The 14,292-nt window shown below is 46.9% G+C and overlaps 5 protein-coding genes across 5 annotated transcripts; 4 read left to right on the top strand and 1 right to left on the bottom strand.

Annotated features, from left to right (window-relative positions):
- Positions 1-1,001: 1,001 nt before the first annotated feature.
- Positions 1,002-1,844, top strand: DFL_000575 (uncharacterized protein; the record flags this gene model as incomplete). The annotated part of the gene is made up of 1 exon (XM_067635056.1): positions 1,002-1,844. The coding sequence occupies one exon, from the start codon at positions 1,002-1,004 to the stop codon at positions 1,842-1,844; it is 843 nt and encodes a 280-aa protein (XP_067495116.1).
- Positions 1,845-3,647: 1,803 nt separating this feature from the next.
- DFL_000574 (uncharacterized protein) lies at positions 3,648-5,983 on the top strand (the record flags this gene model as incomplete). The annotated part of the gene is made up of 4 exons (XM_067635045.1): positions 3,648-3,907; positions 4,031-4,257; positions 4,316-4,893; positions 4,958-5,983. 4 exons carry the CDS (start codon positions 3,648-3,650, stop codon positions 5,981-5,983), a joined length of 2,091 nt encoding a protein of 696 aa, XP_067495115.1.
- Positions 5,984-6,661: 678 nt separating this feature from the next.
- DFL_000573 (uncharacterized protein) lies at positions 6,662-9,373 on the top strand (the record flags this gene model as incomplete). The annotated part of the gene is made up of 4 exons (XM_067635034.1): positions 6,662-7,226; positions 7,295-7,826; positions 7,890-9,073; positions 9,141-9,373. The coding sequence occupies 4 exons, from the start codon at positions 6,662-6,664 to the stop codon at positions 9,371-9,373; spliced, it is 2,514 nt and encodes an 837-aa protein (XP_067495114.1).
- A 432-nt stretch (positions 9,374-9,805) lies between these two features.
- Positions 9,806-11,367, top strand: DFL_000572 (uncharacterized protein; the record flags this gene model as incomplete). The annotated part of the gene is made up of 3 exons (XM_067635020.1): positions 9,806-9,872; positions 9,972-10,385; positions 11,012-11,367. 3 exons carry the CDS (start codon positions 9,806-9,808, stop codon positions 11,365-11,367), a joined length of 837 nt encoding a protein of 278 aa, XP_067495113.1.
- A 396-nt stretch (positions 11,368-11,763) lies between these two features.
- Positions 11,764-12,345, bottom strand: DFL_000571 (uncharacterized protein; the record flags this gene model as incomplete). Its single annotated transcript, XM_067635008.1, has 1 exon — positions 11,764-12,345. One exon carries the CDS (start codon positions 12,343-12,345, stop codon positions 11,764-11,766), a length of 582 nt encoding a protein of 193 aa, XP_067495112.1.
- Between the last annotated feature and the right edge of the window lie 1,947 nt (positions 12,346-14,292).

Below are 14,292 nucleotides of genomic sequence, written 5' to 3'. Positions count from 1 at the left end.
AATCGCTTGTAACTGGTACCGACAGTTACAGGGTACAACTCCACTATTGAAGATGCAGTTGGGCGAATAAGACATCGTTCCCGTCGAACGTGTCGCTTGTGGTTCGGCCGTTCCTTGCATGAAAGAGTGAACAAGATGGAAAAGGCGATGCATCTAAGCTTTGTTTCTGCACGGTGGACCGGAATCAAAGATCAGGATTATGAGGTCATGACATCTGAACGAAATAAGAAGGTGGGGAGGTTGGTGGTTACCTAGAACGATGATATTATGATGTTACACTGGGCAATATTCCTATGCTTCATCATTGCTCTTGCTTGCTGAAGTTGTCTAAATGAAACGAAACGGGATTCTTTGCAATAAACGGGTGTTCTTTCCTCCATACTGTCAGAAAATAGTCTCGAGGCTGGAAGAAATTTGCCGAGAAATCGACATCCTCGTTCTCGCGTTCAACACGCTTCTTACAACAATTCGTTGGAATAAGTGCAAGCGATTCAACCACCAATATTGCAACTACTACTCTTCAAATAACTTTAAAACCACCAATAAAACCATGATTCCAAAACCATGTGCATATATATGCATATATGTTAAGCTTTCTTGGTCAAAAGCTTACCCCACGTCTACCTAATCACATCCGCTTGCATCGTACGTCCGTATATGCATCCACGATGCATCACCGACTGCTTGACCATGGCCAACTTCATGATCGCCAGTAAGGTGGACATCCTAAGCACACGTGCCCTACACTTTTACCCACTTACTGAGCTGAAGGTCCCACGTGTTATGGCGACTTGTTGAAAGCACGTAGAGGCTTTGGGAGGGCCTGGTGGGCACGTGGGTGACCTTCTTTGTATAAAGAGATACAATGCCCAAGGAGGAAGACCATATCCAGGTGGAAAAACACAGACTTTGCAATTTGCCCTCTTCTACATTTACTGCAAGCAGTTCTTGTCAAATCTTTGTTGTCTGTTTCAAGCCATCCCAGTTCTCCAATAGGCAATATGTACATCTACGCATCTCGTAGCTTGCTTGCCACCGTCGCTTCGGCGATAATGACGACCTCGCTGGTCCAAGCGGCCTCGAACATGGTGCCTGACTACGAGGTTAAGCTCCTAATGAACCCCACTGCCGTTCTCGGAACCGACAACAAGCTCACGCCGACCGTCCTTTCCACCTTCGGCATGCCCACGTCAGTGACAAAGATGAACGTCCAGTTCCTCGACAAGAGTAATAAGGAGATCTACAACGCCGGCTGGAGCCCGCGTATCCGCAAGACCGAGGGCAAGAACGACTTCGAGCTCACGTACAAGAAGCGCTATGCCGTCACCGGTGGCGACATCGACGCCGCTCTCACCACCGCCAATAATGAAGGTTTTGACTCCAGCGACACAAACTACGACGCGCAGATCGAGTGGGGCTACCAGAAGCAGACCCTCTCCATCAGCCGCCAAAAATCCGCATCTGGATCTGGCTACAGCGGCATGGACCTGCCCGGCCAGAGCAAGTCCCGCACGTTCTTGATCGACGACGCACCGGACAAGTTCGATGACTGGCTCTACAACAACTGGGGCACCACCGCTCTTGCGTCGGCCCGCATCTTCGGACCCGTCCTTGCGAAGCGCTCGATTGGAACGTGGAGCGGTTTGCAGATCTACATTGAGGTGTGGCCCATCAAAGATGCTGCGGGCACTGGCATCGAGTACATTGTCGAGGCGTCCTTCAAGACGAACAGCCGCACCACCGCCGCGACCAAACAGGCTGACCTTATCACTTTCCTAACCAGCAAGGGCTGGTTCCTTGCCCAGGATTCTTTGAAGACGCAGCTTATCATGGACCGCTACTAAGCAGTTGCGTCCATATTTGCGATCAGCGCCATATGCGATGCACGATGGTTATGAATCACACACGGCAGCGACTGGGTTTCGTAGCGCGGTAAATGGGTGTTTGGGTATGGAAGGGATGCGTAGGATGTAAATTCTTCTCCACATTCATCTTTCAGAAAAAGTAAACAGACAAACCTCTGTTGTATAGGTTTATCGTAACTCGCGTTGCATGTAGAGATGTGCATGTTTTGAAGATTCTTTCGAAGGCTATTAGTTCGTCACCTCTCGATATAATACTATTTAAATAAAAGTACTATTATCACAACAATCAATAATATTTAGTTAAATCTCATTTAGGGTTTTTTTTTTAAATTTTTTTATAATTTTTTTTTGTCCCTTGAAATGAATACTTTCACTTCCCAGGGGCGCATGGCCTCACAAGTCCCTCCAAACTATATTGTGGCGGCGATATTTTGGCTGAACGTTCAACATTTCTCAAGATCGATAGTACCTGGTGCTAGTCCTCTCCGCTCGCAGTTTCCACGCTACGCTACCCGCCGTAAGGACAGACTACATATAATGTAGTATAAAATCCTTGACTATAGGGCCTTACTTGTATCCTTTTCTATTTATTAGAATGCCTTGCCCGTAGTTATACGAGTCAAAGCTGCATGTTGGTGCTAGTACTCCCCAGATGCGGGTTTACAGACAATTATAAGCTTCTAAAGACCCTACAACTCGGCGGTAAATTCCTTAAAAATTATAATGACGAGAAATTAAGCAAACCAAATCGTGTTATTTCTCTAAATCTAACAGGGAAAACCCAAAATACATCACCCCTCCCAAGCTCCTCGGAGCTGAAAGCATTGTCACCCGCCCCTTTAGTCCTAACAATAGAAGAGCTTCAGAATGAGATTGCAAAATTACGGCAACACAGAGCCAAAATCTTGAAGGGAAATGATAAGCTGAAGGTTGTAGTTGGAAAGTACCGCGATTGATGGGAGAAGTTAAAAGAGGGCGCTTGATTAAGAGTGGAGCGTGAATCCTGACTTTCTCTACAAGACTAGAATATATTAGCAATATGAAAACTGTGTTGAAGAGTTGTATTTATGGGCGCTCGTCCTATCTTGTCTAAAGAAGGGTCTCGAGACTAGCAGAGATGCATCATCCTGGATTCTAACGTCTTGGGTTCCATCTTGGCCGGCTGAACACGGTGCTTCCGCCTTCTTCTTTCTTTCTTTCTTCTTTCCCTCTGAATATATCTCCCGTTTTCATGGAATGCGGAACTTCAAATAATCGATATCATGACGTGGAAATACTTTCCAATAACACCAGCTCCCGCTTCTTGCTAAGTGCTTTCCTGACGAAAGCAGCTAAAAATTCCTGACGTCAGATTCTGCGGCGCCGTTTGTTTTGGCTTTTTCAGGGTAGCCAATCGTCAGCATCCCAGCCGACCGGCGTCATCTAATCGATATTAAATATTTCCCCAGTCCTTGACTAATTTTCCCTCTTCGTCAGCTTTAACCCCGTATACACCGTCTTCGTATTCTTCTTCAATCGATCGATAAGATACTGGAGATTGGGTTATTAAGTTTACTCTGTCATTGTTTGTCGGCTCGGGAAAACACCCGCCGGAAGATTCTAGATCGTCCGGTTTGACTGGAACATAACCCCGGTCATTGCGTTTTAGCTTGCTTAGCCACAGGGTCTCGTCTCTTAACTCCCTCTCTTTCTCTCGCCTTTCGGAACTTCTCTTCTTCCTTCTATCCTTCACCACTCTTCCTCTCCGATCAACCGGAGATAATTCAATTTGATAAAAAAGCGATGTCCCTCTACCGTCGTTCGAACCTCGCAAATTCCATTATTCGCCTGATCCTCCTTCTCTCCGCTCAGATCCCAACACTCGCCTCATACCCGCTTAGCGGCCGGAGTAAACGCGATTCTCTCAATGTCTGGGGCGGCCACTCTTCACATGATGATAACGATGTAGAAAGGGATCCCGATGAACCACGATTCTGGGTTTACCTTGGTATCTCTGTGTTTTTGGTTGTACTTGGTGGTGTTTTTGCTGGGTTGACGTTAGGGTATGTCTTTTTCCTCTTGCTCTGTTTTCGAGTTCGGCTCTTTTGTGTGTGATGGTATGGATGGCGTTTTTGAGATGGTTGGAGGTTAGCTAAAATGCTAATTGTCTTGGAATGATGGAATAGGTTGATGGGACAGGATGAGATTTACTTGCAGGTTATCGCGCAATCTGGCGAGGACAGGGAACAGAAACATGCACGGGCCGTCCTGAAACTTTTGACTCGCGGGAAGCATTGGGTTCTTGTTACACTGCTGTTGTCTAATGTGATTACCAACGAAACCCTGCCGATTCTGCTCGATCGCAGTTTGGGCGGTGGATGGCCGGCTGTTCTTAGTAGTACCGTTCTGATCGGTATGTTCCGTTTCATTATTTCTATTAGCAAGTAGGAGATGCTAATTGAGGTTGGTAGTTATCTTCGGCGAAATCATCCCCCAATCCGTCTGTGTCCGATACGGTCTGTCGATAGGTGCCTACCTCGCCCCCTTCGTCCTAGCGTTGATGTACATCATGTACCCGGTCGCATATCCCACCGCCCTCCTCCTCGACTGGATCCTTGGCGAAGACCACGGTACAACCTACAAAAAAGCCGGCCTAAAAACCCTCGTTACGCTGCACAAAACCCTGGGCGAACATCCAGCCGAACGTTTAAACCAAGATGAAGTCACCATCATCACCGCCGTTCTCGATTTGAAAGACAAACCGGTGGGAAGTGTAATGACCCCCATGGAGGATGTGTTTACTATGTCTGCGGATACGGTTTTGGATGAGAAAACTATGGATAAGATTCTTAGTAAGGGGTATAGCCGTATACCTATCCATGCGCCTGGAGAGCCGACGAATTTTGTGGGGATGCTGTTGGTTAAGATTTTGATTACTTATGATCCGGAGGATGGGATGAAGGTTGCGGATTTTCCACTCGCTACTTTGCCGGAGACGGCGCCGGAGACAAGTTGTTTGGATATTGTCAATTTCTTCCAGGAGGGGAAGGTATGTTCATTCTACTCCGTCTACATATTTGTTAGATTGATTACTAATGTGAGTGTGTGTGCAGAGCCATATGGTCTTAGTCTCCGAATCACCCGGTGAAAACTACGGTGCCCTCGGCGTCATCACCCTCGAAGACGTAATCGAGGAACTCATCGGCGAGGAAATCGTCGATGAGTCAGACGTCTACGTTGATGTCCACAAGGCAATTCGTCGTATGAACCCCGCGCCTATCAGCCGGCGTAGTTACGGTACGAATTTCCCCAGCGAAGGCACGGTAAAAGGCAAAACCAGCCAAGCCGTCGAAATCCTCGATGCAGCGGTAGAAAGCCAAAAGATGGCGGTTGCAGGAGAAGGCGATAAACTCCTCGCCGGATCATTCGAAGGGTATTCGACTATTAACCGACCAGGGGCCAGCGGTGAACGAAGAGCTTCGACGGGTCTATTGGAAAGTGAAACTTCGCCGAGGAGGGGGAGTAAAGCGTCTATTTCTCAAGCGGTGATGAGGAAGTTGAGCGGCGGGACTGGGGGGAACACGATTATTCCGGATAGTTTGAAGGAGAGTTTGAAGCATTTGGGGCCTAGTAATCCGGCCGCGGCGCCGAGGAGTACGGGGCTGAAGACTATTAAGATTAAGACCGTACAGCCCGATGGAAGTGCTGCTGTTGGACCCGGTGGAGAGGAACAACAACGCCCTACGAAGGAATTGAGGAGGACGATTACGTTCGAAGACGGGGTTAATGGGTCTCAGGCTACACCACGGGTGGAATATACACCCAGCACAGCAGCGCATACATTATCCAACAGAGTCCCTGAAAATCTCGCGCCAGGAGCCATGAAAGTCCCCGAACCGAAGACTACGCCTAGGACGCCATCCCCCGCACAGAGTTTTAAGAAGGTTAGGACGGGCAGTTTGAAGGAACGACCGAAGGATGTAGGAGGGATTAGGAAGGTTATTGTGGAGACCAGTGATCCAGAGGATATAAACGAAATTGGGATTGTGGCGGAGGTTAGTGCTAGTGGTGGGAAGGTTAATGGGGAGGATAATGGCGATGAGCCGGATGAGTCCTCGAGCTTGTTGGGGAGGAAGTAGGGTTCCACCGCGAGTATTACGGGGTCTTTGAAGGCTTCGCTTGGGGCGGAGGGGGAGTGGTAGGCTTTGACTACCATTCCTCTATCGTACTTACGCGGAATGAGAGTCTTTTTTGGTTAGAGCTTTTGGTGTTCTTTGGAGCAAGAAAGGCTTGGTCTTTTTTGGATTTATTCTAGAGGTATATTTTATGATATCTCGAAGGGGGAATGTATTATCGGATTATGTATTATAACTACTCACTTAAATATCCGGCGCTTTCTAGTTTTGTTACTATAATCTGGCCGTATAAAAGTGTTCACTTCTTTTCTCAACCCTAAAATCTACTTTTATCTACCCCGGCCATTATAATCATAGTCTAGTATTGTTGGTAGTATTATGTAAGCAACGGTAAGGCTGGCGGGAAACACAAAATTTTAGCCTGCCCTAAGCGTCCCTCACTCTTTTCATCATCTCCACCCGGCACTACCATCGAACGTCTCTGGTACTGGTTAACTCCGGCTTCCACCGCGCGGTTAATCGCCGGTTCTTCTTTCTTTCTTTCTTACCAATCGACCTGTCATTCATTCAACCTACTGCTCCTTTCCTCCCCAAAAACCCGGAGCTCAAGCTCCCAACCCCACATCCAACAACCAGATCCCCACACGACCTCCTTCAGACCAAAAAAAAAAAAACCAAAAGATGACCCAACTCCAATACCTCCCCGAACTCCTCCTCGCCGTCCTCTTCAGCATCCAAGCCTCCTTCACCCACCCCGGCGTCCTCTCCCCCGACAAAGAAAAGTTAGGCGACGATGAACTCCGCGCTATAGTAAAGCGTACCCAAACCAGTTCCGAAGCTAGAGAAGTTCTAGCATTTAACGCAAGAGTATGGACCGCTATGACCGAGACGTTGAGAAGTGGGAATGATGAGTTGGGCGGGTGTGAACATCATTTTGATGGTGGTGGTGGGGTGGGAGGGGGTGGGATACCTGGTGGTGGTGTTAGTACTGTTGGTGGGAATGCTGGAGGGAACGGAACGGTAGGAGCGGGGAAGAGGGTTAATGGGGTTGGGGAGCAGACGTGTACGTGTAAAGATCGGAGAGATAAGATGTACCTTCTGCCGAAGGTTTGGGAACTAGTTATCCTTGGGAGGAATTTATTGGCGACGAAGGAGAGGGGACAGGATTTGGCGGCGGAGAGTAAATTTGAGGAGGAGGTTAGACGGTTATGTGAGATTTGTGTAAAGCATGCTGAGAAGGAGAGTTGTAAGTCTATTTATTCCCTCCCTTTTTACACGATGGTGGAGAGGGTGCTAATGAAGTGGGGGGAATAGATCACAAGGTACTTATTACATGTCTGCAGTTTCTGAATAACCTCATCTCAGGGAACGAAAAACGCAAAATGTCATTATGGATGCACCTATTCGTACCAGGCTCCACCCGTCTCCTCGAAGCCGCGAAACGAAAAGCAGTAAAACAATACCAAAAGGACGCCGCGCTCTCACCTTCCCCCTCCTCCTCATCCAAGCCCTCATCCGACCCGATAAAAGAACTCCAACTCCAAGAATCTCTAAAATCCCCACCTTCCTCACCAAATCCCAATGGTTCAGCTGGTGGTAGCGGTGGGGCGGCGAAATTAAGCTTCGTAACGATGTTACCGACTATATTGAATGCGAAAGAGATGCTGCCGTTACTGCTTATTATCCATGGGAGTATTACGGATATCGACGGGACTGATCCGGCTAGACAGTTGATGAGGTGTAAGATGATGTTGGCGGCTGAAGCGGGGATCGGGCTTATGGCTGGACTGCTAATGTTTGTGGATGCCTGGCATGAGATTGACGATCATATATACTTTGAGTTGATGTTAGTATCCCTCCCGAATTCCCTTCTTCCTTATAAACAGAAAGATACCAATCCACCAAACAGCCTAGAAATAATGGAAACAATCCTCCACAACGGTCTGATAACCTACCTCTTCGAAACCCTCAAAGAATACGTCGACTGTCGAAACTACCAGTTCGAGGGTATCCACGCCATTACCCCTCCACAAGCTGTTATATTGAGGTTGTTGCATACTATATACGCACCCGCTGCTTTACCGACTATTTCCGATCCAGGGGTGTTTATAAACTACGATGGAAAATTAGAGGAATCTGCTGGGAAGGATTGGGTTAGTCGTCCTCCTCCTCCACCTCCTGAAGTCGCGGAAGAAGGACAGAATACGAGTGTAGTGGAGGATGAAAGTGAGATGGATGAATTTACGGCTGAGTTTACGGCTGCGCTGCGATCTGATTTGGGGCCACCGAAGGTTGATGATATTCATACTCTTACCGGAGAAGCTACGGGTGGAAATAACGGAGGCCCAGAAAACGACGACGCAGCAACAGAAGTCGATATAGACCATTCCGAAGCCACCCCCGAAATCGTAAACTTCCTTGCCGTCAAAGTATTCAAAGGCCAACTCGGACCCGCGGTTAGAGATATGGTTACAAAGATCGGAAAGGCGATGGGTTACTCCGCTACATCATCTCCCAATAATCCTAATAACCCAGGAAAGAACTCTAGGAAACCCGGGACAGGGGCAGGTGAGAGGGTACTAGAGATAACGGAGATACCGACAGAAGATGGAAGAAGTATTACCAGCGTTGCGGGAATAACGATATATGATGTTGAGTTACATTATGAAGGGTTGATACAGTTACTCGAATTGTTGATGTTATTTGCTGAACAAGGTGTGGGGAGGGTATATTTGAGGGAAACGAAATGTGTGGAGGAGATTGTGGAGGTACTTAAGTGTTTTGTGGAGTATGTGCCTCGAACTGGTGCTAAGGAGAAAGAGAGGGAAAAGGAAAGGGAGAGGGATAGAATGAGGAAGAATGAGGGAAGTGGGTATGTGGAAGGTGAAGTTGAGGATGAGGAAGATGAGGATGATGGAGTTGGGATGGAGTGCAATGATCCGGTGGAGTTTAGATGGCCGTTGATCAAACGGACACTCGTGCAGTTGATCAGTTTGTTGGTATATAAGAGTAAAGTTACGCAGGATGAGGTTAGGAAGGTTGGCGGCGTTGTTGCGGTGTTAGGATGTTTTGGTATCGATGAGGAGAATCCATGTAAGTCTTTCTCTCCTCCCCTTTATATATCTTAAAAGTAGGTGCTAACGTTCTTTGGTGGGGGTAGATATTCAACAACATGCAACACTATGCATTAGGAATTTAATGGAAGGGAATACAGAGAATCAAAAGATTTTGAGAGAGTTGGAGGCGAGGGAGGTGGTTAATGGGGAGGCATTGGAGGCGGCGGGGTTGGAGGCTTATGTTGATAAGGGTGGGAAGGTCAAGGTTGGGCCTGCGCCTAATAACAATAATAATGCTGGAGGAGGGGGGAAGAGGAAGAAAAAGGGGAAGAAGTGAAAAGCATTGTCATTTTTTGTGGGTTTTGTATATGTGTATTATGGATTAGATGGGCGTTTTATGGCCATTTATTTATGGTGGGTTAGCGGGCGCCTTTTCTTTCTTTCTTTGTTCTCTGGTCTTTGGTATTATCATCTACTTACTAACTTAGGTAGCCATTGGTATGGAGGTCATATTCCTCCGTTGTATATACATTACTGGTATTCACATTGTGGATTTTCAATCAGGCCACCGTTGGTTTTGGTATCCCAAAGCCTTGTATTCAAGATATCTCGACGGTCTCGCACAGTCAACAGGGGGGTGAAAATACCGCGCGTAGAACATGCGTTGGGAATCCGTTTCATAATGGGAGCGCATACATGCAAAAGTCGAGCCATGGTACTTAGTTGTGAGGCTCCTATATTTCGTTATACCGTAAGTGGAGCCACAACAATGAAGTCCACATTAATCTCAATTGCGACGTTATACCTCCTCTCCACCCTCCCAGGCCTCGTCCTAGGTAGCTTCGAAATGGCCTTTGATAACTACGTATACGGCCAAGGTCGAGCTCCATAATATAGAGCCTACGACGACCAAGCCTGCAATCGTATTCCACCAGTGGATGGAAATCCCAATACGGTCATTTCCATCGCCCTCCGTTCTACCACTGGAGGTATAAACACAGGCTACAATGCTCACCCTCCACCCGCCATTGCCTTTTCTCTAAGCCCCAACCCAACGGGTGCCGGTCCACATTGTATAGATCCGCAACTAGTCATGATCGGAAGGTATTATAACATTGAAAACAGTCAAGAGATTTTCTTCGGTCCTCTAGGACAGATCACCCACTTCAAAGTCGTCGATGGTGAGGAGTCTCACGCATGGAGAATGTGGGATGAAAATGTTCGAGGGGAAGGGGGTGAAAGGATTGGAGCAGTAGTTTGGGCGGATGGGAATAGATGGCGGACGAGTTACGGGAATAATATGATGGTTAGAGTGTTGGAGTTTGATTGGCAGCCGACTATCAAGGCTGGTGAGAATTGGATTCGATTCCTTCTGCAGAAAGTTCTTAGCAGGAGTGCATGACCATTGCGTTTCTAAAATTTAAAGAACGACATGGACTCGGTGTTTCCGTAACAGCGGATCAATTGACACAAAGACAGGGAGACCTGTTCATGGAGTTTTTGAGAAGAGATGGAGCTCCGTTGTTTTTTTCAAGAGAGTTATAATTATATGGGGCCGATAATTAATAGTCATGCTCAACAGTAGCTAATAAATTCGTTCGGACCACTACCTACTACACCGATCCAGCAGGTTCGGGATTATAACCTCAGGCCGAATTCTTTATGGATTGACGAAGACGTTGAGAGTGCGCTTAATCAAGATCCAGGGAGGATTAGATTGCAAACGCACTTGCTCAACAAAGGTATCAACATAGGGTGGATCAATTACAATGTCAGAATGAAATTGCGAATCGACGTGTGATATAGATTAATATATTAGGAAACGATAGCCAACTAAACCCAGCTCGAAGGCTTGTGTTAGCAGGGGCTCGTCGAAATAATCAAGTTAACATCGGCAACTTTGAAAACGACGTGGATGTCAGGTCTAGAATAATGAGAAACTAAAGAAGGAGAAGACCGGTTAATAGAAATCTAGCGGATGAGCTTAATGCTGCAGATGTATTGGCAGATGATGAATTGGAACCGGGTACTGGGTGGAATCTTCCGGAGATAGAGATAGGTCCACCGGAGGGAGATAATAATAACCCTAGAGAAGGAATGACCCCTCCGGGGCCAAGTGCACCTGTTATTGTTCAGCATCCGAATCGAGCTCTGCAGCTGCAACAACAGCAGCCGTCTTTGGGTATTCCGGCGATGTTTTTGAGACAGGTACCCCCGAATCCTTCTACCGAGGTTGAGAACGCTGGGGAAGACCAGGCGGGCGACAAGCTCGAGGAACCGCCGAAGCCTCAAAGGTCTGATCCTTCGGGGCCTAATTCGGCGTTTGGTTGATTAGTATAATATCGGAGGGTCAGATTTGGATATATCTAGTAACTCGAGTACTCTTTTTGATTAGAATCAAGAAATATCTAAACGAAACAAGTTAAGTCTCTTAAGTGTAGGCAATTATTAGGGAGATGCAAATCCAGAGATTGTTCTCATATATATTTTGTACCTTTCATTCATATGACATGAGGAACGAAGAGAGTGTCCAAATCATCATCCTAGGTAAGAAAAACAAAAGCTAGTGCGGTAAATACAGTGAAAGAATGTCTAAAATAAGCGCCCCATAAAAGAAGAAAAACGCCAGATGCTATGCATATTTGCCATATCCTTTTCCGAGCCCCTCTTATCTCATCTCGGCCACCAACCCCTTACCACTAGCCAAGTATACTAAACCCAACCAATTTAGAATCCGCTGTATGGGTTGGGGTTAGGAACGACGCGAGCGTTGAGGTTTCCACCATTACCAACAATCTCAGGAGAACCGGAAACACCACCAAGCTCAGCAGCCTTACCCTTGTACTTAGCAAGAGTGAACTCGTTAGAATCGAAGTTCTGGTTGATAACACCGCTCATACCGCTCTGGCAGTGGCTTCCAGCAGTCTGCGAGCAGTAGAACCAAATTGGATTCCTGTCTTCAATAGTGATCTGGAAGACATCGGGGCTTTGTCCGGCTGGGCTAGGGATGAAGCCGGAGAAGAATGCAGTGGCGCCAATTGGCTGACATGGGTTAGCAAAGTTGGATTGAGCGACGGAGTGGTTGCGTGGGAGGAAGTGGAATTCGACAATGTCACCGGGTTCGGCGACGATGTTTTCGGGATCGAAGCGGAGACCACCGCGGCCGACGACGACGGAGTGAGTGGCACCGGCAGGAGCAACCTGGCGGGCGGCGACTTCATTCTTGGTTGGAGTAGGAGCTGCGGAGACGGTGGAGTAGAGAGCGGCCAAAGCAGCGGCGAAGATGGTGATGGTCTTTGAGGCGAACATTTTGAAGATTTAAGGTTATTTTTTTTTTGGTTCAAGGAATTGAAAATATCAACGAAAAATTGAAGAAGTGGACTGATTAAATTGGTAATTGAGAAGTGAAGATGCTTTTGTATTGCTGTTGTTGGTTGTGATGATGATATCGATACGAAAAAAGGGCCAACTAAGGAGCCTGATACCGGTTCTATATATACACAAAACAGATCGTGAACCTCGTAGTACAGCTAGATAGCTATAGCTTCAAGGCATTACATTATCATATCAAAAATCCTTTGAGCTTCGGTCAGCACTGCCTCCAACGTGCATACACTATTGATTGACTTAATCCTGTACAGCGCTTTACTACAACGGGCCGATAGCTGAAAGTCAGTCTGACATCAAGAATTCGCCCAGAAGGCACGGCAACTCTGGGCCGGCTTGACAGGATGTCTGTAAGCGAAACAAAAGTCACAATCAAGGAATCAGAGAATCCGGGCCGAGCCATGGAACATACAAACTGTTAGATCCGTCCGATTTGTTTAGTATAGCGTGGCAGGCGAGAGTATAGTACCCCAAAAGAGCCTCGCAGGGCTGTACATCACTACCAAAAGCCATGGGCGATTAAAGAAGGAAAAGTGGCAGGTTGGATAACTGCTTTTGGCCTGTTGGACAGGTTTGGGGACTTCGCCTCTTTCTATTTCGAGAAGGGACGGGGTAAGCCCGCCCCCAGTTTTGGTTAGCGCTGGACATGGTATTCTCGATTCGGTGCTTATGCTGACTGATTCAAACTGGGTAGCCGGCGATGCCCAAGCTAAAATTCTTTGCGCTCGCACGTTTAGTCTACATTCCAGTAGAAAATTCTAGCTCTTCTAATCGTGATAATAAAATTTTAAGGACCAACGGATACGGTGTTTGTCTCGGGAGCTTTCAGCCTCATATCCTAGACTCTAAGCTTATGTGCTAAGATCTAACCAGCTTCTCATATCATCCGCAACACAATTCTATGCACGCAGTGACAATGTATACTACGTAGGTCATATATTACCTCCGAGTTGGGGCTGATTAAAGTTGAGACCTCTCATATTGAAGACCTTGAAAACAACTCCCAGCCTATGCTGACTGCATGTGATAATTACTCGGGTCATAGCGGGCGCAGGCTTGACAACATTCGACTTCGAACTCGTCCTGTCCGTACCAGACAACACAGACGACGAAACCAACTTTGTTGGATTTCTGACTTTAATGTTGTGTTGTCGACAGGATTTCTATCTTGGTCTTGTGCTACTAACTGTTGTGTGACATGAGTCGCTTCCAGTCACTGTTGGGCGAGAACATTGGAACGCCGGTCTTTGAATTATGAATACAAACCAAGATCGCTTGCTCTGAGGACTGAAACAATTGAACTATTAGTTCGATGGATCGTAGTAACGTTCTAGAAATAAAAAAGCTAAGCTTTTTGTATGCAGCTACACTCGCCACATTTGTGGCTTCATCGATTAAGGCTAATACTCGAGGACCAATTTGGTTAGCTTCCTGTAGTTATGACAGCATAATTCTCCACAATTGCACCACCATGAAATGCAGCCTTTGGATTGGCCATTTGATGATTTCACCCTCGTCACGAGTATACGGACAACGACCCCTCAATGATGCAAGATATTTTCAGTTCGTGATAGGAGAAATATTAAAGTTCGGTCAAGGCTTCGCGCCAAAGATCTGGGTATTGCATGGGTTTCAAGGGCTGGGACGCATATGTATAAAATGGACAGTTGGCCCGCTGTCGACAACAATCTAGACTTAATTACGATATCTGAGATATGGCATCGGTTACGCGAATCGATAGACATCGAACTTCAGGGAAGGTAAGTGAATATTCTATGGGACCCACTTCTTGGTTTTGCGGAATATTTAGATATCTCAGCCGTCCAATCAACCACCCGTCGTTTATTTGAACCGATTCTGTAAAAAGCT

This window comes from Arthrobotrys flagrans, assembly GCF_004000055.1.
Source record: "Arthrobotrys flagrans strain CBS H-5679 chromosome Unknown unitig_15, whole genome shotgun sequence".
NCBI lineage: Eukaryota > Fungi > Ascomycota > Orbiliomycetes > Orbiliales > Orbiliaceae > Arthrobotrys > Arthrobotrys flagrans.
This window is presented reverse-complemented; position numbering and strand designations above follow the sequence as displayed.